Source organism: Thunnus thynnus, chromosome 22, assembly GCF_963924715.1.
Source record: "Thunnus thynnus chromosome 22, fThuThy2.1, whole genome shotgun sequence".
Taxonomy (NCBI): Eukaryota; Metazoa; Chordata; class Actinopteri; order Scombriformes; family Scombridae; genus Thunnus; species Thunnus thynnus.
Window position 1 is genome coordinate 25,520,778 of NC_089538.1, and position 23,855 is coordinate 25,544,632.

The 23,855-nt window shown below is 38.3% G+C and overlaps 1 protein-coding gene and 2 long non-coding RNA genes across 3 annotated transcripts in view; 1 reads left to right on the forward strand and 2 right to left on the reverse strand.

Annotated features, from left to right (window-relative positions):
* Positions 1 to 23,855, reverse strand: part of LOC137174240 (Fc receptor-like protein 5) — a 51,060-nt gene that overhangs the window by 24,783 nt on the left and 2,422 nt on the right. The window contains exons 4-7 of the mRNA XM_067579418.1: positions 22,791 to 23,054; positions 22,473 to 22,712; positions 21,544 to 21,582; positions 21,304 to 21,507 (exon numbers count right to left, since the gene is read on the reverse strand). Coding sequence (XP_067435519.1) covers positions 21,304 to 21,507; positions 21,544 to 21,582; positions 22,473 to 22,712; positions 22,791 to 23,054 — 747 coding nt within the window. The remainder of the gene's footprint in view (positions 1 to 21,303; positions 21,508 to 21,543; positions 21,583 to 22,472; positions 22,713 to 22,790; positions 23,055 to 23,855) is intronic.
* On the forward strand, positions 6,001 to 7,993 carry LOC137175216 (uncharacterized). Its single transcript, XR_010925584.1, has 3 exons — positions 6,001 to 6,351; positions 6,530 to 7,184; positions 7,291 to 7,993. It is a non-coding gene; the product is annotated as an uncharacterized lncRNA (long non-coding RNA).
* On the reverse strand, positions 14,164 to 14,899 carry LOC137175219 (uncharacterized). The gene is made up of 2 exons (XR_010925586.1): positions 14,758 to 14,899; positions 14,164 to 14,422 (listed from the first exon to the last, which is right to left on the reverse strand). It is a non-coding gene; the product is annotated as an uncharacterized lncRNA (long non-coding RNA).

Genomic DNA, 23,855 nt, shown 5'->3' on the forward strand with positions numbered 1-23,855 from the left:
TTCCACAGTTTGAACTGGCTGATCATTATTTAACAGAATGAAAAGAAAAGTCGAAAAATCCTGTGATCTAAATCAGAAAGGTTTCATGCATCGACTAAGTTGGCAAAGGAAGCCTGGTGATGAATCTAAATCCTTGTTGTCTTGTCTTTGCTTTAAACACATGAGTATCTGTGATGACATGAAAACATTTAGTTAATTCTGCATGAGAAGCAGTGTTTCCTGTTTACTATTTAGAAAAGTGCTCCATGAACAAACTAAATATTTTATAAGAATTGAATATATTTTTTATTTTCATATGTAGATTTATGATGCGAATATGATTCAAGAGCAGTAAGTTTCTTTTCTGCAGAAGTGAATCCAGAAACGCTGTGAGTGGTTGATTCTGTTTGCACATCTTATCTTACCTGCAATTAAACCTGTTCAAACAAGCTCAAAGTCTGACACACCTGAGCTTTGTACCAGGCAAAACCTGCAACACAGTTATTTATTATCTACACTGACAGTTGATCTCTCTGACAGCAGTGAGTTCACAGTCTAGTCTAACTCTGACATAAAAGTCCCAAGTATCACATCCCCCTCCCCCACAGCCTGAGAGTCATCACGTCAAAGTAAAAATGTTCCACTGTCATGCATTTCTAGACATAAACTCATATGATCTGCCCATTAAAAGTAAAACAGGAGTGGAGACGATGGTCAGTCTGGTGTTAGAGTCCAACACACACTGAGAACCTGTTTGACTTCCTGTATTCTGATGGTTTTTGGGTTATTTGCAGCTCAGACACTCAGCAGAGATGTTTCCTGTTTCAGCTGCTTTAACATGGACTCTTTTATAACGATCACAGTTAAAGCTGCAGAAACACGTCACTGACAGTAAAATTCAAGTTTTTATCTTTCAAAAAAACTTCAAAGCAGATAGGTGAATGTGCTGTGGGTGCTAACTGCCGTCCCACAATGCACCATACAGCAGAAACACATTTAGGACCAACAATAATCAATAAAGTTAAAGTTTATGTTGGATTCTGCCTGAATATTATTATCATTAATATCCAAACACTAAACAGTTATAGCAGAACCTGCACAAATATATTATCAACCTGTTCATGATGAGACTGAGATTCAAGGTTCAGTTTTATTGTCATTATACAATATTATACAATACAGGATTGAACAGTAAAACGCCACATTACACACACAGAGAAAATGTATTAACAAATATTTAAAGTGTCAAGAAAATAGAACAAAGTTAACAAAAGCTATATTATATTTACACGGAATATACAGTTACATGTCTACATATATATATTTATCTGGTTAGTGTAAAGGTAATGGTTTATAATGTGCATAAGACCAAAAATATCCAGTTTACTATGAGACAAGAACTGAACACTGTGATGTGTTGTATTTACTGTGCAGATTGAGTCTGGCTTTAGGACACAGTGTGTGTTTTTCTCAGAGGAAACATCTTTGATTTGTTTTCTAGTTATTGATCAATCCCTCCTGTATCAGGATATTCTAATCAAACAGTATTTAGTCGGTGCAGAACTGTGTGGATTCTGTGTTGTTTATGTTTCTCTCTGATCGGTCGCTGTGTGTCATGGAAACTTCAGGTCATCAGATTATTTATTTATCATGTCAACAGACTGTGTGACATGTCACCTGTTCTGTTTCCCTGCTGGTTGTTTTTGTTCAGTATCATGACGACCTTCAAGTTGTATTTACAGTGTAAATGACAAGAGTCCTGTCAGTGTTTCATATCACAACTTTAATAATGATAATAAGAATAGATTTGACTTTAAGCACCTTTCACATAACCCTATACACATACTTTAAATGCAGGTTTAGAGGAGATCAGAGGTATATTTACTGTAGTCAAGTCATTATTAAGTGAGGAGAGCCAGTGGAGATGTTGTCTGCTGATGTGAGAAACTCTGGTAGCAGAGCTGTGGTCGTACTGGAGTCTGTCCAGATGTTTACTGGACAGTTTAATTAGGATTCTGTACAGTAATCCAGATGAGATGTAACCGATCTGTGGATGAGTCAGAGAGTGATGGCTGCCGACTTGATGATGCAGCAGTATAATATAGTTTAGATATGTTTTAATGTTACACACAGTTCAACAGAGTCATTATTTATCTCCTCAGAGAGAAAACAGGGAGTTCATGGTGCCTTGTTTTTCTATATCCAGTATAAAGAGGATCAAACAATAAACCTTTATGCTTTATATCAGGACGCCTGTCTGGGCCTCTACCAGCAACTACAGACTACAAAATGGCGGAGCAGGAGGGAAATGTTGTGGTTTGAAGCTGCTGTTTTTAACGAAGTTGCATCTCCCCCGCTCTCTCAGTCTGAATCAGGAAGTGGTTCAGTCTCAAACTGACATGTGACAACAAACTGCAGTTCATTTTATTAATTTCTGTGTTTGTATTTATTTTTTTGAAGACACCATTAATGTTTTATATAAAAGTTCAGATGGACCTCTGACTGTGTTTCTATCAGACTGAACTGAACTCAACACTTTATAAATATGATGCATCAGTTGTCTGCTTTGTGGTTCTGCTTTGCGAGTATCACATTCTCCCTGCAGCATGAGAGTCATCACATGGAAATAACAACGTTCCACTGTGATGAATGTATGTAGATAAGTTCAGAATGTGTTTAAACTAACATGGAGGCGACTGTCAGCCTGGCAGAGTTAACACACACTGAGAGCTGCTTTGACTTCCTGTATTCTGAGTTATTAATGTTCTGTTTGTGGTTTATTTGCAGCTCAGACACACAGCAGAGATGTTTTCTGTTGTTTCTCTAACTGCAGATGTGTTAACATGGACTCTTTAAAACTTTCTGTTCATTTCTAGTTTTACTTGAGTTCAGTCAAAGATTGTCTCCTGTGAAGAGTCTCCACTCGACTCATTTAGGAGCTTTGTAGCATTTTTCTGACTGTGTCCCAAAATCTACAGCCTTGAGTCTGTAGTGTGTTCATACTGGAGAAGAGAATGTTTGTATGTTTCTCTCTGATTGGTCGCTGTGGATCATAGAAACTTTGTCATGTCAACAACTTTTAATGTCACCTGTTCATGTTTCAGTATCATCAGACCTTTGCGTCGTGTTTACAGTGTAAAGAAGAAGAAGAAGAAGAAGGAGAGTCCCGTCAGTGTGTCGTATCACAACTTTGTAAGTGGAAATTTTCTGAAAGACCTTTGCTGATGTTTTTAGCTACAATAAAACTCTGACAACAGATCAGTCTTGTGTGAAATGAATCCTGTTTGTTTGTTACTTCACACGACACTGAAATACAGAAAACACAACATGATTCAGTCTTTCTGAAGCAGAACTAACTTACATGACTTCACATGAAAGCAGATCATGTTATGTACTGAATGTTGAAAATGTGGCCTGGCTGGTTATATCTGAAGATCACATCAATGATACAGTTCAGCAGAGCAGGACGTCAGACTGGAAATAACAGCACATTGTTTTACCTTCCTGTAATTTATAAAGAAAGTTCCTGTCAAACAAGAGAAGTCCAGATCACCAAGGGCCCTAAAAGTCCAGTATCAGTCCTGACAGCTTCTCCATCTGCCTGTAAACCTGCAAGAAACTATTATCATCAATGATCCATTTTGTTTATTTATTTTTATTTTACCTTCATTTTTTTCAGGAAAATTTCATTGAGATTAAAAGTCCTGGTCAAGACAGGCAGCAACATAAAAACAAGTAATACAGACAGACCTCTCATTAGTCAATATTAAATAATAAAATCAGGAATAAAATTACAGTAAAAGAGAAAATAAAAACAGTAGAACTGGACTGAGAAACAGCAGCAATATGAGGAGAAGTTTAATATTTACAGTGAGAAGCTGCAGCCAGAGAATCTTTGGCTTATTTATGTTAAAGATGACTTCAAAGATTAATCAAAATGGTTGTCAGTATTTTCTATCAGTTGACTAATTGATTGCAGAGTGCTACTATGTATAGTGGGGATCAATAGGAGCTTCATAGGAGGTTCAACCAGCTGTGTGCTGAAAACAGCTCAATAATATAAAGTAATAGAACAGAATAGAAAAAGTATACCTGTCCTATTAAACAGATGTCTGTGTGCAGCAGAATAAAACCTGCTCAACCTGAAACTCCAACAAAGCATCTTTTGAATTGTAAATGTGGAGGCAACGTGTTTGACTTTCTGCTGAGCTGATGACATGTCTGTTTGCATATGTGGGTGTGTTGTTTTATCTCTGTGTGGTTTTAGCACAATTTTGTTTCCTGGTGTTGCCTGAGGACATGTTCGCTGTCTGCCAACATACTGATCAAGATGAAACATGTTCACTGACTAATCAGACACTTATAATCACACTGGAATGAGACGGAAAGCAAAACTAAGCAGTAAGACAGTTTTAAGGCTTCCCTTTATGTTAAAGAATTACATATCACATTTCAAAACTCTGATTATAGAGAAGTAAAACGAAGAAGTTTCATTTCACGGAAGACAAGACACTGAGAGCAGCAGCTCCACCCACCATCTTTACTGAGCAGGAAACCCACAGAGACATTCAAGCGGGGAAGTTTTGAGCATTTATTCTCTCATATGAGTCATTTGTGACCTAAAATGACTAATTATTCACCGTCAGTAAATCCCTCTGTGTCCTTGTTTCAGTAGAAATGATTGAATTCAGAGTTTGAAGCTGCTGAAGGACACAGAAGAGAATTGAATTAGTTTCATCGACACCATCAGATGGAACTGAATTTTTCATTTACATTTAATTTAATTTACAGAGGACAAAAAGACCAAATGTTTTCAGTGGGACACTGATGAAGGCCAGATGGCTGAGAACGTTTTGGTCTTTTTGTCCTCTGACATCACTGGTCAACATAATTATTCATATATATAAATAACTACTGAAATAAAACCATGTGAGGAGTTAAGAAACATGACAATGAGACACAGCTACAGAGCAGTTTAGTGAGAGGTCACAGAGGTTGGTTCAGTCTTTATGTGTTGTGTACTTTATGAGATTGTTACTTATATAAGTGTTCTCTCCACCCTTGTTGACTCCCCGCAGGCCTCAGTTTCGTTTTCTTGTAACTGAAACGCTTCAGCTGCCAAACTTAAGGGTGTCTAAAGAGGTCAAAACTCTTGCACCTTAGAACAACTTTATGTTGAACCAACGTGGTTCAGCTTGTGGTGTCTTCAAGGTCGTCATAAAACACATTACAACCAACATTTCACATGTGTTTTATGATGAATTGAGGTACTTGCAGCTATACTTTACCCAAGTAACTCCAATTTGACTCACTTTATAGCCTCCCTCTACCCCACAACACTTTAGAGGGACATATTCAACTTTTTACTCCACTATTTATCAGTTACTTTCTTCACAAATTAACATTTTTCATATGAGGATATGGGCATTTAAAACATGGCACTTATACATTATAGATTAAATCACCCAATATAAAATATCTCCAGATGACCAACTACGACAGTAAAATTCTCTTTACACATTTATATATTCATATATATTACAGTGTAATATCTGAATGAAGACTAGCCTATTTAAGAATATTTTGCTGACATTTTCAGTATTTCTACTTTCGGGATCTGAATACACACTTCTTCTCTATTGTCCCCCTCCCCAACCCCCCCTTGTGCACAGAGTATAGAGAGAGACACTGACCACAGTTGTGCTTCCTGCTTCATTGAGGGCAGGCTGCCCTGCCATGGCTGTATTAACATCTGCGCCATCGTGGGTGATTTATTTCACATGCATGTGGATCTTTGCTCTGAGTTCTGAAGGTGAGGATATGCACACTAAAATACGGAGACACCTGAGTTTTCAGCCCCCCCCCCCCAAATGTACTGCATGACCTGAACGCAGCTTCAGCAGTTCTGTTTCTTTTAAAATAAAGATTCAGGAGCTGGGGTGTTACAACAAGGACCTGTTTGAATTTCAAATGCTCACAATTAATGAACTGTATCTCTTCTGCTTCCTGCTTTTCTCTCTTTTTTCTGTTTTTGTTTAGAGACAAAGACAGTAAAGCCTGGAGATGATGTCACTCTTCAGTGTCAGAGTCCCAGAGATGCAAACATCACACTGTCAGAGTGGAGCAGACCTGACCTGAAGAAAGATGGTTATGTCTTCTTCTTCAGAGAGAACCGACCATATGAATCCTTCCAGCATCCATCTTTTAGTGGTCGAGTGCAGCTGAGAGATCCAGAGAAGAAGGACGGAGACGTTTCTGTGATTCTGAAGAACGTCACCATCAACGACACTGGAACATACGAGTGTCGTGTTTCTGTGATCGGCAAAGGACTTGAGCTCATGAACACCATCAATCTGACAGTTAGTGACTCAGGTGAGTTTGAAGTGCAACTGCTTCATCACAGATCAGCTGTTTGTGTTTATAAAGGTGTTGATGGTGAGATGAGTGATGTGATCAGAGTTCAGTAGATAATGTCTGACATGAGTTTGAAGAGTTCTTCAGTCATCACCTACCTGACAGCTGATACCTCACACCTGTTTCTGCTCTGCAGGTCACACAGCTGGAAACACCTGGACTGGAGGAGACAAGGATGAAGGAAATCTTGGACTAACAGTTGGTCTGTCCATTGCTGCTGTGCTTCTTCTTCTTGCTGTTGTTGTTGGTTTTGTGATGCTAGACAACATAGATGTCCTGACCGACATGTTCATTATAGAGCAGGGGTCCCTGGTGTCTCAGATCTCTGAACTCCTGAATGTTTGGTTCCTTCAGCTTTTACACTATGACAACACGTTCTGAACTGGAACCAGGTCTAAAAGGTTGATTCTTTCATCGGTTAATCATTCCTCCTGTTAATACTGAGCATAACTAGAGCTGCAACTACAAGTAATGTATGAAAATAATCTATAAGATGTCAGAAAATGGTGAAATCTGTTGATCAGTGTTCTTTTAATCAAGAATGGACACTCTAACCCCGTGACCAGACAGAAAGCTGAGTGTTAGCAGCGCATTTAGGAGATCAGCAGTGAGTGACTACACAGGAGGCGTTCAGGTACATGGCTAAGTGTAGGTCACCCATGTTTTGGAAGCACTCAGAGCTCCGTTCAGCTTTCCCTCAACCCTGACCAGTCCCCTAGTCCCTGCTGCTGAAAAACGCCCCCACAGCATGATGCTGCCACCACCAGGCTTCACTGTTGGGATGGTACTGGGTAGGTGATGAATGCTGCCTGGTTTCCCCCAGACATGACAGACATCCACTGTATATAGTCTGCATGCTGTCTGCTTTGAGTAAACTGAATTTAGTCTCTTTTCCAGTGTGAACACACTACAGACTCAAGGCCGTGGATTTTGGGACACAGTCTGAAAAATGTTACAAAGCTCCTAAATGAGTCAAGTACAATCTTTGACTGAACTCAAATAAAACTAGCAATTAACAAAGTTTTAAAGAGTCCATGTTAACACATCTGCAGTTAGAGAAACAACAGAAAACATCTCTGCTGTGTGTCTGAACTGCAAATAAACAACAAACCAACAGAACATCAATAACAAGAATACAGGGAGTCAAAGCAGCTCTCAGTGTGTGTTAACTCTGCCAGGCTGACAGTCGCCTCCATGTTAGTTTTAACACACTCTGAACTTATATACATACATTCATCACAGTGGAACGTTGTTATTTCCATGTGATGACTCTCATGCTGCAGGGAGAATGTGATACTCGGGACTTGCAGACAATGGATGCATCATATTTATAAAGTGTTGAGTTCAGTTCAGTCTGATATAAAGAGGAAGGACTGAACCACTTGCTGATTCAGACTGAGAGAGTGGGGGAGGTGCTACTAAACAGCAGCTTCAAACCACATTTCCCTCCTGCTCCACCCTTTTGTTGTCTGAACTTGCTTGCAGAGGCCCAGACAGGCGTCCTGGTATCCAAGTGATTGTAGAGTTCTTCCCAGTATAGTGGGGAGTGGGGAGCTTCATAGGAGGTTCATCCAGCTTCAAAATAACCAGTAGAGATAAAAGGTGGATAACACTGGATAACACATGATATATATATATATATATATATATATATATATATATATATATATATATATATATATATATATATATATATATATATATATATATAAATAAAAAGTATTCCTGCCCTATTAAACAGATTACAAATGTGGAGGCAACGTGTTTGACTTTCTGTCGAGCTGATAACATCATAACATTTCAGTTTGAATATCCAGCCTCGCCTGTACTGGGTGTGTTGTTTTTCTCTTTGTGTGTTTGGCGCCATTTTGTTTCGTGGTGACTGAGACACGCTGGCTGTCTGCCAACATACTGAACAAAGAGATGAAACATGTTCACTGATAATCACACTGGAATGAGAAAGAGAACAAAACTGAGTAGAAAGACAGTTTTGGGGTTTCCCTGAATGTTAAAGAAAAGTTTGTGGCACATTTCAAAACTCTGATTATAGAGAAATAAAAGAAGGAAGTTTCATTTCACAGAAAACGGGACTGAGCAGAAACCCCACAGAGACATTCAGGAGGAAAGTTTAGAGCAGTTATTCTCTCTATTTAGTCATTTGTGACCAAAAATTACTAATTAATCACACCACAGCTACACACTGCAGTTTGGTGAGAGGTCACAAAAGTTAGTTCAGTCTTTATGTGTTGTGTACTTCATCAGATGTACTCCACCCGTGTTAACTGCCAGCAGGCTTCGGTTTTGTTTTTATGTAACTGGCATGCAGCCAATAACATGTTCTGCATTTCATTTAATAACATGTTGGGGTTTGTCTGATTGCAGAGAAGCTTCATCACTTGTGTTTACTTGCAGACAAACATGCAATTAAAGAGTTTGCACATTTAGATGAACTCAGTTTTTTTTTTTGATATATTGACACATGCAGATATTTTGTCTTTGCTGTTTACTTGACCTGTTGTAGATCAGTGTTCAAACAGCAGTGATGATGCTGCTCCTTCTTCTTGCAGAAATCATATATGTATTTTCTCCTCTTGTGGATTAAAGGTCACACAGCACACAGTAAAGTGGAAACTATTATAGCTTCTACATTCTATGTATTTATGAACAGCTGCTGTTGTACAAAGAGAAGCTCCCGTGCTGCCACCTACTGGCTGGTTTTAATCACCAGCTTGCAGGAACTGGATTAAACATCAGGAGCAGTTTAACAAAGTATTTTATAATTAACTTAAAAGGTTCTGATGTCAAACTGCAGTTTAGAATATCAACAGTTTAATAACAAAACAAACAGCTGATAATAAAATGTCAGACCAACAAGTGATGAAACTGTGGCTTCATTTTCTGATGTCTGACATTTATCAATTATGGGAGAAATTATTCATTTGACATGTTTTTGCTTCGTCCTGACAGTCTGAAAAACTGAGACATGTTACTGAGGAAGATAGAAGAGAGTATCTGCTGCTAATCAGGTCCTCGTTTACCGAAAACATCTTCAGGCTGAGATGAAGATAAATCCATCTTTTGAGGAACATTAATGTAAAAAAACCCCCTGAACGTATTTATTTCCATCCCCTAAAGAAAACATTTGTCTATGTCTCATAGTTCTGTCCAACCAGAGTTTTACTGCGTTAAGAGTTTTAAATACATCAGTGTTTATCTCGACACCGACCTCACATTTGAAGAGCATATTCAGAGAATAATTAAAGGGTCGAAGAAGAAAATATATCTTTACAGTCAGATCAGGCCATGTCTTACACTTTCCATCTCTAATACATATCTTCATGCAGTTATGCTTTCAAACATGTCTTACTGTCTCCCAGTTTGGTCTCTTATTTGAACCAATACAGACTCTACAACAGAGCTTATAAAATGATAAAATCCCACTTCACTTCTTACAATTTCAACATTTACACAAATGTTTCATTCTTCTGATAATTGTGACCACTAACGTCTCAATAATCAATCTGATTGTTCCCTTTGAATTCTGTTACATGTATACATGTAAAGTTTGTTTCCTCTTTTGTTATTGACAATTCATTCTTTAAAATAGGAATGTTCCAGCTCATATATATGAAGGATATTCTTTGTCTAACTTCCTGACTTGTTTAATATTTTTAGTGCTTTTGTCCTCACAGTTTCTACATTGTTCCGCTATTTTTCTTGCTATTAAATAAAATAGAAATGAAATGAAGACATGATGATTGTAGATTATTGAGTGACTCTTAAACACCTGCAGGAGGAACCACAAAACTACATGTTTTTATTGTTTTTCTTATCGTTTTTGTTCATTTTTAAGACTTTTATCATGAACACTGATGTGTGTTTCTGAGTAACGTTTGATATTAAATGAAACAAAAACTAACAAATTAATCCAACAACTGATCTATCAGTTTGTGTCTCTTCTTCTCACATCTTCATCTCTTCTGGCTGAAACCGTCGGTATATTTCCAGTATCTGGAACACAATTAACTACGGAAGCCCTGAGAGGCAGGTAAGAAAAAAAGTCTAAGTCTGATCTAAATTGTTTTCTGTCCTGTGTTTATGACTTAAGAACAGGTGATTTATTTATTCATTTTTTGTCAGGATCATATTAAAAGTGTTTGTTGTTGTAATACTCATTTCGGCCACCAGAGGCTGAAGTATTGATGATATATTGATGATATAGTGGCTAAAATGGGTAAGGGTGTCACTATTGTGAGGAAATTTGTTACATATATACCTGCTTCTACTTTTAATCGGGTTTTACAGGCACTTGTTTTGTCACATCTAGAATATTGTTCATCATATGGTCATCAGGAGCTTCACAAAGTTCAAATGGCACTAAACAGAGCTGCCAGGTTAGTTCATATAGAACAAATGTGACTGTTATGTATAAACGCCTCTCATGGCTGACAGTTGAATGCAGACTCCTTCTAAGCCTTCTCTCATTTTTTAGGAAGGTTTTATTGTCAAGGAATCCTTCATTTTTATCTGATCTATTAGTCGATATAGAAAACAGTCACACTCATTTCACCAGACAGGCACTAGGTGGCGACCTGGTACTTCCTCAACCTAGAAATAATCATTTAAAATCTACAGTGTGCTATACAGTCATATTTAATTATAACAAGCTACCAGCATCCACAAGGTTCATACAGAATAAATATAGACCAAAAAAAGATACTGAAAAGTGAATTGTTGCAGATGACCATATGATTAACCATATGATTTATGTTTTTGTTTTTCCCCTTTATTTATCTTCTTAATTAATTATTTTTATTTCATTATCATTATCTGACTTGACTTGAATTGTCTTGACTTCCTCACCTGTGACAGTGATCCAGCTGGGTGGAGACTCTCCATGACTGCTGTTACACTTGTAGAGGCCTTCATCAGACTTGGAAACATGGTGGATGGTCATGTGACCTGCAGGCTCAGTCCTGATGAGGGAGCCATCTTTATAGAAATCAGCTGGAAGGTTAGAGGTCTTTGTTTTACAGTGCAGAGTGACATCATCTCCCTCCATCACAGGGAGGACAGGAGAATAAATGAGAGTTGAGATGAACCTCTGACGGTGTTTCTCTATACTTACACTATACTAAATATGATCCCCATCTGCTGTGGACAGATGCTTCAGTTATGCTGCTTTGTGTCTGTGGTTTTGGGTCACATGACTCATGACACAAAAGTACAGAGTGTCACATTTCCCCTGCAACATGTTGTTGTGGTGCATCAAAAATATATACAGAGTTAAGAAATCCCAAATAATATAAAAAAGAAATAATTTATAATTTGAGAAAAATACCAGTATATGACAATTGACAATCATGTTAATAGTCTTGTCCAGTCATGTTTCCTTCAGTTAAGAAATATTGCAAAAGACCTATATTGTCCTTTGCTGATCTTGAATGACTCATTCACACGTTCATTTTCTCACGGCTAGACTAGTGTAACGCCCTCTACACATACCTCAGTCAGTCTGCTCTAAAACTTCTTACCAGAACCAGCTGTAGGTCCCACATCACCCCTGTTCTGGTGTCCCTCCATTGGCTTCCTGTAAAATTCAGAATCAACTACAAGATCCCACTGATTATGTACAAAGCCCCTCATGACCTTGCCCCTCGCTACATCTCTGACCTCCTCTCTCCTCATTTGACTTCTCGACCTCTACAGACCTCAAATCTCGGCCTTTTATCCATCCCCAAAAGGTGACCGCGCATTTGCAATCTTAGCCCCAACTCTGTGGAATCGTCTGCCACAATCAATTAGATCTGCCGAATCTTTGGACTGCTTTAAACGGCACCTTAAAGCTCATTTATATCTGCAAGCCTTTCTATAGACTTCCCTTCCTGTTCCCATGTCTTGGTTCATTTCAGTTTGGTCTGTTTTTCTCTGTGCTGTGTGTGTTATATTTTATATTGTAAATTACGCTATTTTGTTAATCTATTTGTTTTAATTTTGCATGTCTTTTTGTTTGTGAAGCATTTTATAACTGTGTGTTTTAAAAAGTGCTATATAAATAAAGCTTTACTTACTTAAAAATGTATTATATATTAATATATTCTATTAAGAGGAGCAGCTACAGATTAAACTTGAAATATTAAAAAGAAAAGAATGAGAAGAATGTACAGGATAGTAAACAGTATATGCAGCGCGCATTATTTATAATAATGATAATAATAATACAGAAGATTGGACAAAAGATTGTCTCCTGTGAAGAGTCTCCACTTGACTGTCATTTATGAGCTTTCTAACATCACTGCATCCTAAATCCATAACCTACTACACACTCACTCAGAGCAGGTTTGAGACTAAATTCAGTTTACTAAAGCAGACAGTGTGCAGACTACATACGGTGGGTTTTTCAGCTGTAGTCAGCTTCATGTGTTGTATACTGACTGCAGACTGAACACTGTAATTTGTTGTATTTTTCAGACTGAACACTGTAATTTGTCGTATTTACTGTGCAGAATGAGAATGGATTTGGGACACTGAGTGTTTTTCTCAGAGGAACCATCTTTGATCTTGTTTGTTTTCTAGTTTCAGGTTCTTCTACTGATCAATAAATCAATAACTGTATCAGAAGATTCTGATCAAACTTCAGCTGCTTGGATTCTTGTGTATGTTTGGACTCTCTGATTGGTCGCTGTGGATCATAGAAACTTTAAGTCATGAGTTTGTTTATTTATCATGTCAACAGCTGTTCATGTTTCAGTATCATCAGACTTTTGAGTCATGTTTACAGTATAAAGAAGAAGAAGAAGTAGAAGCAAAAGAAGAAGAAGAAGAAGAGTCCCGTCAGTGTGTCAAATCACAATTTTCTGAAAGTTTCCAGCTCACATCTTCTGACCTGTGCTGATGTTTTAGCTACAATGAGACTCCAGTGAAGTTACCATGAAATCTGGTTCACACATTCATGTTCTCCTCAGGAAGAACTGGAGGAACTTGATCCTCTGACTTTTCATCCAGAAGCATCAGATGCTTTGTGGCTGAACTTGAATATGACGACCTTTTATGACCTCTAACTTTCTCTGAGATCATTCATTTTATTATCAGGCTTTCCGTGATTTTCTGTCTTTTATATCCTGTTATGATGTCAGATGTTAAACACTTTCAAATCATGAAGTCAACATATGAAAAAATGCTGCCTGTAAGACAAAGCCCAGGTTTCAGCTGCCTGATCTGATGACCTGATCAGTTTTATCTGAAGGCGACATCAGACCGACTTTAGTGGCTCGAGTGGAACTGAGTAGAAGCAGGTTTTCAGTGAATCATTTTAATTTTTCCAACAGATCTGTGTGTGTAGCTGGCAGCAGAATAAAACCTGCCTCATCCTGAAAAACCTGTTTGAAACTTGACTATAAAACTGTTTTTCATTCTAAATGTGGAGGCAAATTGTTTCAGCTGCTGCTAATAAAAAGTCACTTCATTTGTCCTGAGAGTTTCAGATTAATTTCTTTCTACTTTTCTGCCCCCCTCCCCTCATTCACTACTTCCGATATAACAGACACTCAGTAGTGAGCAGGATTTTCTATGTCTGATCTATAAAATGTGATACGTTTCATTGGTTCTTTCTGTAAATGTCCTGAAGCCTCCAGTAATGAACCAGTTTACACTCAACTGACTGGAAAACCTCATAGCTTTAATGGGAGGATGATGAAGTGCAACACCTGCTGGACAAATCTTCATGATGCACTTATATGGACAGATTCAATGCAGGTGAGTCAGAATAATAATTAACTTCCTGTTTATTGACATCTTTGGTGATTTGATTCATTATTTAACATTATTACAAAACACAGAAACTGGTTTATTGTTGTTGGCAGAAAGAAGCATAAAGGTTTCTGACGGGAACGTTTCATCAGTTACATCTGTTCAGTTCAGAAGTGATGCTCTGTGGTGACAGATATGATGATGTCATCATAGTCATCATCCAATCCTTGCTCAGCCTGGGTGGGCGGGGTCATCACCATGGAGATGGATGGGTCATTTCCTGCAGTCAGAGCAGGTTAGAAAGAAAATGCAGATAATTTATCAACTGTTGGAGACAACTGTCAATCATCCACAATTATATCGACCTGTGTCGATATAAAGACACCATGATAAGAGTGGAGATGAAGTACAGACAGAACACCACTAGGTGGCAGACCAGTCTGAACACAAGCTGGAGGGGAGCTGAGGCAGGGGGCGGGACTACCGAGTCAGGGGGAGTGGCTATAGATATAGGGGGCGGGGCTGTGGTTGTAGGTTTACCTGCAGAGAGAATCATACCTGGTCAGGTGAACATGTGGATGAAATAAGTGGTAAAATCAAAGGTAACTTCCTCACCTGTGACAGTGATCCAGCTGGATGGAGACTCTCCATGACTGCTGCTGTGACACTTGTAGAGGCCTTCATCAGACTTGGAAACATGGTGGATGGTCATGTGACCTGCAGGCTCAGTCCCGATGAGGGAGCCATCTTTATAGAAATCAGCAAATTGCACCACGTTGCACTCCCTTGCTTCCCCAACAATACACCCACCATGTGTGAAGTAGATTGGATGAACAGTTCTCGAGATATGTGAAGGACAAACATACAGATAAAGATTCCTTGTTTTATATAAAGAGATAAAATCATATTTTCATTTTAAAATGTTTTATAAAGTAAATATCGCTCATATCTAACTACACCCATTAACAATGTAATTATTAACTGTGAACATTACAGATTGTACTCACAGAGCAGCTGCTGAAGAGATGTTTCCTCCATTGTACCTCATAGTGATGTGAGATCAACTCATTGTTCAGTCGCAGCAGTTAAACCCTCCTCTTTCCTCTGTGGAGGTGAGTATGGTGGTTGTGTGGTTTTGTCTTCAGCAGTTAACAGGAAAACAGTAGTTCAAATATCAACCAACAGTGGCTTCATTAAATTACACAAACACAAGTCAAAAGGTTGTAAATGAAGCAGATGAGTTGTTTCAGTCTGCAGTGAGACAAATGAAAAATGGAGACTTAAATGTTACGTTTTATCTCCCTGAATGATTTTCATGACTGTTTATGAGAATTTAATGTAGCATTTTCACGGGGTCACAATGTGAATTGGAAACCTGAAAATGTATTGTTTTTGTTTCACTATCTGACATTTCTGAGTTTGAAAATGTCTGTTAATGGTTCACTACATTATAAACTGTGAGCTGCTGTGCTGTTTAACCACAACGTTGTTCTGTAATATGTTATAGAGATTTACAGCAGACATTTGTTATACTTCTCTTTTCTAGATCAGTGGTTTAGATCATGAAGGTAAACTGGGGGTTTGTTTCCACACTGTGTGACTGTCAGACTGGACTCCAGCATTCCAGCGATGCCACGACTCCACATCACAGCAGTGATGTTAGTGAGTAAAATGTTGCCAGAACCAGTGTCTGTCTCTGGTTTGCTGCTCTGCTTCATGATCTGACTGAGACTCAGATATTTCCATTTACTCTATATTCATATATATTATATAATGTACTGCTGACACAATTTTTCATTGCATCAAAAACACTAATGGATGTAACAGTTCTGAGGTTTGTTTGCAGCCTCTGAATAATTTGGTGAAATATTTCTTGTAAGTTTTATTAAACGTCCTGTTAAAGACGCATTTTAATATTAGACAAGAACAATCAAATTACATTTTTCTTTTTGTTTTCAGTAATGATTCTGCAAAGTGTCTCAGAAAACTGAACAAAGAATTTCTCTTTGTTCATCGTATCTGTCAGCAGCAACGTAAAGTAACTCAGTACATTTACTCAAGAACTGTACTTAAGTATAATTTTGAGGTACTTGTACTTTACTTGAGTATTTCCATGTGATGCTACTTTATACTTCCACTCCACTACATTCCCTCCAGACTCCCTGTTAACACATCTGCAGTTAGCGAAACAACAGGAAACATCTCTGCTGTGTGTCTGAGTTGCAAATAAACCACATACAGAACATCAATAACTCAGAATACAGGAAGTCAAACCAGCTCTGTTATGATTGTTGTTATTCTGTTTTTTTCACGTTTTTGTTTTTCTCCTATATTTATCTTCTTTTTTTTTTGTTTTTTTTTAATTTCATTATCTTCATGAATGGTTAAACTGTAAATTTAATTTTGTGTTAAGTCGTCAAAGTGAGCGTGAATTTTAGACTTTTTCATGCTTTTTCATTTAGTTTATCATTATTGTTAATTTTATGGTAATTTCTTTTCTGATTTTAATATATTATCAATAACACTCTGTATTGTGGTCTGTTGTAATAATTTTCTTGCAAGGACGCCAGGAAGACTAGCAGACATTAAATTAGCAGCTAATGCCAATAAAGAAACAATAAGAGGCTGAAGTGAACCACTACTCCATGTTCTAAATAGGACTAAAACATCCATGTTTACTTCCAGGTGAGTTTAATTTCTACATGAACCCTAAAGAGTTCGGTCTAAACCTGCTCTATGTGAAAAGTGCCCTGAGATGACTTTTGTTGTGATTTGGCGCTATATAAATTAAATTAAATTGAAGATTGAATTGAATTAAACACAAGGTACATACAGTTTATTGTGTGTTGGCAAGTTATGTAACATTACTGTCATGTCTTTCTTTTGTCACCTGGAAGAAAACATAAATGTTTTGAGTCCTATTTAGAACATGGAGTAGTGCTGCACTTCAGCCTCTAGTGGGCAAAATTCACCAAGACTTTTTTTCTCTCAGGGCTTCTGTACATAACTTCTAAGATTGATGGTTATCTGTACTGTAATGTGTCCTCATTTCAACAGAGATAATACAACTATTATTTTATTAGCATTCAACCAGAGCTAATGATTATTTTATTATTTTCTCAATTAATTGATTGATCATTCTGTCTGAAATATTTTAATATCCCACAGTGATGTATTCAAATTGCTTTTTATGTTCAGCTAGTCAAACAGTGTATGACAAAGAAAAACAGCAAATAATTCACATCTTAGAATATTTTGGTTTATCAAACAATCATTGCAGCTCTACATTCAGTTACAACTGTTCCTGTTAGAAACACAAAAGCAAACATCTAATGACATAAATAATGTATATGCAGAACTCTGCAGCCGGCAGACCAGCAGCAGGACATCAGTGGCTGGACTGGTGTGAAGGTGTGGAGGTCTACCTCAGTGAGGAGTAGACTACCTCTGGCTCTAGGGGGCGCTCTGAGAAACACACACAGTTAAAACAAGATAAGAAACAGTGACAGGTATTTCATTGCTTTTTGGTCAATTTGTCATCAAAGAAATAGTGCTATACTTATTTGTTTTATTTCAGAGAGTGAAATGAGAAAACTGATTCCTCTCTCATGTCTTAAAGCTAAACATAATGGATGTACGATATTGGATTTTTTGCCGATATCCGATATGCCGATATTTCCAACTCATTGTGGCCGATTGCCGATACTGATATATGCACATAATTTTTCCAGCTGGCTGAGGAGACTATTATGCATGCAAGCATAGATTGTACTAAGTATGATCAACAAAGACAATATATGAGGGAAGAACTTAGGAAGACTGGAGTTCAGGAGCTCAGCATTAAAACTGTAATGAACCTGCCAAGTTGGTGGAGCAGTAGAGTTTTCTTTGAGTTCATTAGACAGACAGGATTAATGTGTAGGATTTAATCTCTGGTCCACACTCCAGAGCAGAAGGTGGCGGTAATGCACCCAATACGCTGGTTGCCAACCGCTGTTATAAACCAAAAAGAAGTTTTTTTTTTAAACAGAGTGGTACATCCTATCAGCCAGGGTGTTTCCTATCTGTGCAGCCGAACATAGCAGCTCCTCCGTGGACTATTTTACCCTGACGGTCCCAGTGCTTCCTCCGCAGGCTCCACTCCACTCAAGCTGCCCGTCAGATCAGCTGCTTCTTCCCACTTTAACCTGAATAACAAACCGGGGTGCGGTGCTCCGGTTGGATCCACACGGAGAGCCGGGGCTAACGTTAGCTGAGAGGCTAGCAGAGCGTTAGCAGCAGCATGGCCAGAGGGCAGCACAGCCAGCTAGCCTCTGCTAGCCTCCCAGCCAACGTTAGCTGAGAGGCTAGCGGAGCGTTAGCCGCAGCATGGCCAGAGGGCAGCACAGCCAGCTAGCTTCCGTTAGAAGACGCAGCTGGTCTGATGGGCAGCTGAGTGAAGTGGAGCCTGCGGAGGAAGCACCGGGACCGTCAGGGTGAAACAGTCAGGTGGCGGAGGAGAAGGCAACATATTGGCATCTCATAATCGGCAGAAAATGTTCATTTCGGGCCGATGCCGATATTTCATTTTGGAGCTTAAATCGGCCGATACTGATGATGTGCCGATAATACCGTGCATCCCTAAATTTTATACAACATCATTCCTGACGATGTAATCAGAACAAACAGCAGGAAGTTTGGTATTACAACAGAGGGCATCAGACTGGATCAGTTTCCTTGTATTTTGTGACATAAAGAGCCTTCATGGTGCTGGATATTGTTGGACAGCGACAGACAACCACTGCCATTAATCCTCATGTATTTTTAACTCTTTCTGACATTGAATTAGTCATATTTTAAGATGTTTGCTAACTCGCTTGCCTCTAACTGCCCTGTGAGGGACGAATAAAGTATTCTGAATTTAACTGAATAAAAGGACTGTAATTGTGGAAGATATCCACTTGATTTGACTAACTCATGTTAGCCTCAGATAAACATTTGTGCACAGATTGTGGATTTTGTGCCCCATCACTGACTTTGAAGGATCTCGTTGTGCCCAGTATGAACACAATCTACATACAATATGTGCAGTGATTATTGTATTAACAGTGACCTACCTGTCTGACCTCTCCTGCTGTTTGGGCTGATGGCTATTTGTCCATAACAGACTTCTGTTGTTCTTTTTACCGCTGCGTACACTACAGCTGGATCGCTCTCTGGAAAATAAAACACTGTTAAAAGACAGGTGCACAATTTCGGATTCTGTAGTTTTATGACTAGAACTAAACTAGAAAAATTGTGAACTTATCCTTTAATACAACCAATGAAACTGCTGCAGAACATGTGATCCAAAAAACAAAACCCAGAATGTTAATAAGACTACAATAAAAACATAATGACATTATTTTTATTATTTTAAAATAAGATATCACAGGAAATTAATCAATCATAGCTGCAAACATCAGTGTAAATGTCCCCTCTTTGAACTGAAGTAAAATACAGACACGTTTTTACAGTTTTTTTGCTTTTTAACACCCCTGCAGTGAGAGAAGGAGGAGACATAATTCAACAGGAAGCTGGATGACCACAGAGCTGTTGCTTCTCTGCAATCTAACTGACACACTTCACACAATATGCAACACCATGTTCAAATGGAAAAAAAAAGCTTCTGGTAAAGTTCAAATCGAAATATCGTGATCATCACTACGAGCAACACATTTCATTACTGTCATTTGACCCACTGTTAATATAAAAATATTGATTTTAGCAGCTTTAAAGACGAGCTGCTGTACCTCTCGTCCTGTTCACTTCGCAGCTGACGTCGTCTGTTCTTCTCACTGATGAATAAAGTGGAACTGGGTCACTCTCTGGGAGATAAAACACATATTAAACTAAATATCATTACTGCAGCTGATACATGTGCTGAATATTTGTAGTAATGAGGCTAATAATGTCTAAAAATAAATAAAGGTGAAATGTATTCAGTAAAGACAAACAGTTAATGCACAATGAATAGAACAGTAAACGTTACAGATATGTGAGCAGAATATACAGAAATGTGCACATTTATCAGTTATTGACATGAATCAAACAGCATTAAAAGTTCCAGTAATGAGCCTAAAGTAAAGCAGAGAAGCTGCTCTGGTTTTAACCTGTTTATCAGCCCTGCGGTGAACCTGACCAAATTCAAATGATGCGTCTTTAACAGTAAACAGGAAACTGGACGGCAGCAGAGCTTCTGTTCACTCAGACCACAAACTAAATTTAAACATATATATTAACGTACAAGATCTATTGCAAATAAACATGTGAAAGGTATTGTGAAGTATCAAAGTGAAAAATAATGTCAACAGATGGTGTAAAAGGTGAAATGCTGAGAATGAAAAGTCAGTTTGTGGCTTTTAATCCACAAAGTGAAACATACATTTCTCTTCTGACGTGTAAACTCACATAAAACATTCAGTAACCAAAATCTAATTAAAGTCTAGTTAAACTCAACCCACATCCATCTAGACACAAGATATTAGTTTGAAGCAAATTTTAACCCACAATGATCCAAAAACGTCTCCAATCTCAAACTCAATAACTCCTAACTAACTTCTCACAAACATACAAGTAGAAATAAACACAAACTCTGAAATACTGGAGGCCTCAATGTAGAACATTTATACATAGATGTAAATAAGATGTGACCATAAAGTAGAAATTAAAGTTGTAATCCTTAAGATTACAGCATGTTTTCCTCAACAGCCTTTCAGTGTATTTAAATTCTGTGATTATCTGTCTGTATATAGTAGTTTTTATAGTTACTGGTGGAGTCCGTCCCTCCATCACTGGATCCACACTGACTTTTCTCTCATGCAATGTGATGCAATAACAAACAATAACACATAATGAAAAAATAAACAACAAAAGGACTAATTCTGTTTGTGCATGTGTTAAAAACAAATTCAGATTGACTTTACATGCACGAGGGATTGACATGAAACACATTTCCTGCTGTAAAAAAAGTTTATGTTGTTATAATTTCTTATTGACTTTATTAAGACAACTTGAGTTTGGATTTCTGACAAAGTAGCAGCTCAACCAGTGTTTTCTGTTGTATTAAACACTTCCAAATCAACAAGAATTACGACTTTTAAGCAAAATATATCTAAACTGTTGCACAATAACTAAACCTACGTGTGACATGTTGAATCTGATATCCAAGAATTTGTGTCTGACCTGGAGGTTTCCTCCGGACGCATCGTCTCACCAGTAGAACCAACAGAACCAGTAGAACAAGCAGGACCAGACCACAGACAGGCAGAATATACAGCAACACAAATGGAGGAGGAGAGGGGGATGAGGAGACATCAGGATGATGAGGACTTGTAGGATGTGAAGGAAGTGTAGAATGAGGAGGAGTTGTAGAATTAGGAAGAAGTGTAGAATGAGGAGGAGTTGTGGTGGTGGGTTTGTCTGTGATAACCAAGAAATAATCCAAAAATAGTCAGTAGAAATGTTTAGAATAAAATGCACCACATAGAGTAATATACATCTGGTCGAAATTATAACGTGTCCAGTACTAATATGTGCAATATGTGTCTTCAGTCTGAAGGACCTTAAAATACCATAACAACAGCTGCTAGCTGCTCCAGCTGACTCCCATTCAAAAGCCTCAACTTCTCTCTAGAAATACTGAGTCAATCATTGTTTTCAACAAGTCATTCTGGTCTCAATCTCTAAATTCAGACCCTCTAATAAGTGTGCTGCTGGTCATTTTGGAAATTATTGCTCTGTTAATAATATTTGAACCCTTATGATAGCTTTGATGTCTGCTGTGTGATGGTTGATTGACAGCTGTGATTGACAGATGACTCACCTGCTGCTCTCCTCAGCTCCAGGACTCACACTGAGTTGCACTATTGCCACAATATTTCACTAACTTTAATGCTGGATGCTGCAGACTCTCAGTCATCTTATTGTATAAACTGATATGGAGTCTAAACTGCATCAACCTACTTGTTTTCCACATTTGATTTTACAACAAAAAGCACTTTATTAATAAATTGATGTATCTTCAAGCTCCTAAATCTGAGTCTTCTTATCAACACATCACCCATAATATGTATTACTGGAAAACAAAAAACATGAATCATCTAATGGTGGAAATTCCAGATCTTCAATGCTTCAACTCCTTATTGGTGCAGAAACCCACTTTAACAGCAGATGAAGGTCTTGTTTTTACAAGTGCCTCCAGTGGTTTAACCTCTCACCTCACTGCAGTGACGTAGAAGTGTACTCCAGGGTGTGTCGGTACACTGTGACATCACTGCTGACTTGACTTGATTTGTCTTTGACTTCCTCACCTGTGACAGTGATCCAGCTGGGTGGAGACTCTCCATGACTGCTGCTGTTACACTTGTAGAGGCCTTCATTCGACTTGGAAACATTGTGGATGGTCATGTGACCTGCAGGCTCAGTCCCGATGAGGGAGCCATCTTTATAGAAATCAGCTGGGAGGTTGGAGGTCTTTGTTTTACAGTGCAGAGTGACATCATCTCCCTCCATCACAGGGAGGACAGGACTCTGCAGGATCACTGATCCATCTGAACACAGAGACAAACTACAGCATTTCATCATTTACACTCAGCTTCATCAATACTAACTCCACAGTCTGATCTTACCAGTGACAGTGATGTTGATGCTGTTACTGGTTGACCCCTCTCTGGACTCACACCAGTAAACTCCACTGTCCATTGTGGTTATGAGGCTGAGGTTACACATAGAACCAGCTGGTTTTCCCCATTTATCTCCACACTCAGCTCTGGTTTGTCTGGTTGTATTCCTCCTCAGCGTCCATCCAGCCGAGCTGTCATCTTCCTCACAGCTCAGAGAGACAAACTTATTTTGAAACATCTGAGAGCTGCTGGGACTCACAGTCAGATGAGCTGTGAGTAAAACATAATGAGTCATTTAGTGTCTTAAAAAAAACATCCAAGCTTAATGTTCAACATTACTGCTCAACATATCTATCAAACTGATGGATCAGTTACTCAAACTCAACTTCATATCTCACCCACCAACACAGACCTTTGGGTTTGAACATCTCATGAGTCGAGTCACAAGTTAATTCAAGATTTAAATCTGTCAGGACGTTGTGCAAGTCTCCATCAGTAAGTTGCACATCCGTGTGCAAGTATCTCAGGTGTCAGGATGCTGTCAGACATTATTGGCAACACTTAAGGGTACAAACACATCTTCATGTCGTCATATCAAGTGGATATCTGCCACATTTACAGTCTTTTTAGCATCAAATTCCCTCTTTGTGTTTCCTTGGACAGTGTTTCCCTGTTGAGCTGCGATGGAAGTATAGTAACAAAAAGAGGGACTTTGGCACTAAAAAGACTGTAACGTTGAAAGATATCTACTTGATTTGACTCATTTGGACGCTGAAGCTTCATATTAGTGTCAGATAAACTTTCAAATACATTTTTGCACAGAAGGAGGACTGTGGATTTTGTCCCCCATCACTTCCATTGTAAGTGCATTATGAAGGGATCTTCTAATGGTCAGTATGAACAGGAGGAATGATTACAGCAAGAAAAACAGGTTTAATGTTCATTTGGACTCCTGACTGTTGTTTTAAGACACATTTGAGAAATTGAGAACCCATCCTTCAATGGGTTATGAATTAATATATGTTTACTCAAAGTTGGGGGTTACAGTTACGTTCTGAAAGGTACCTGAAA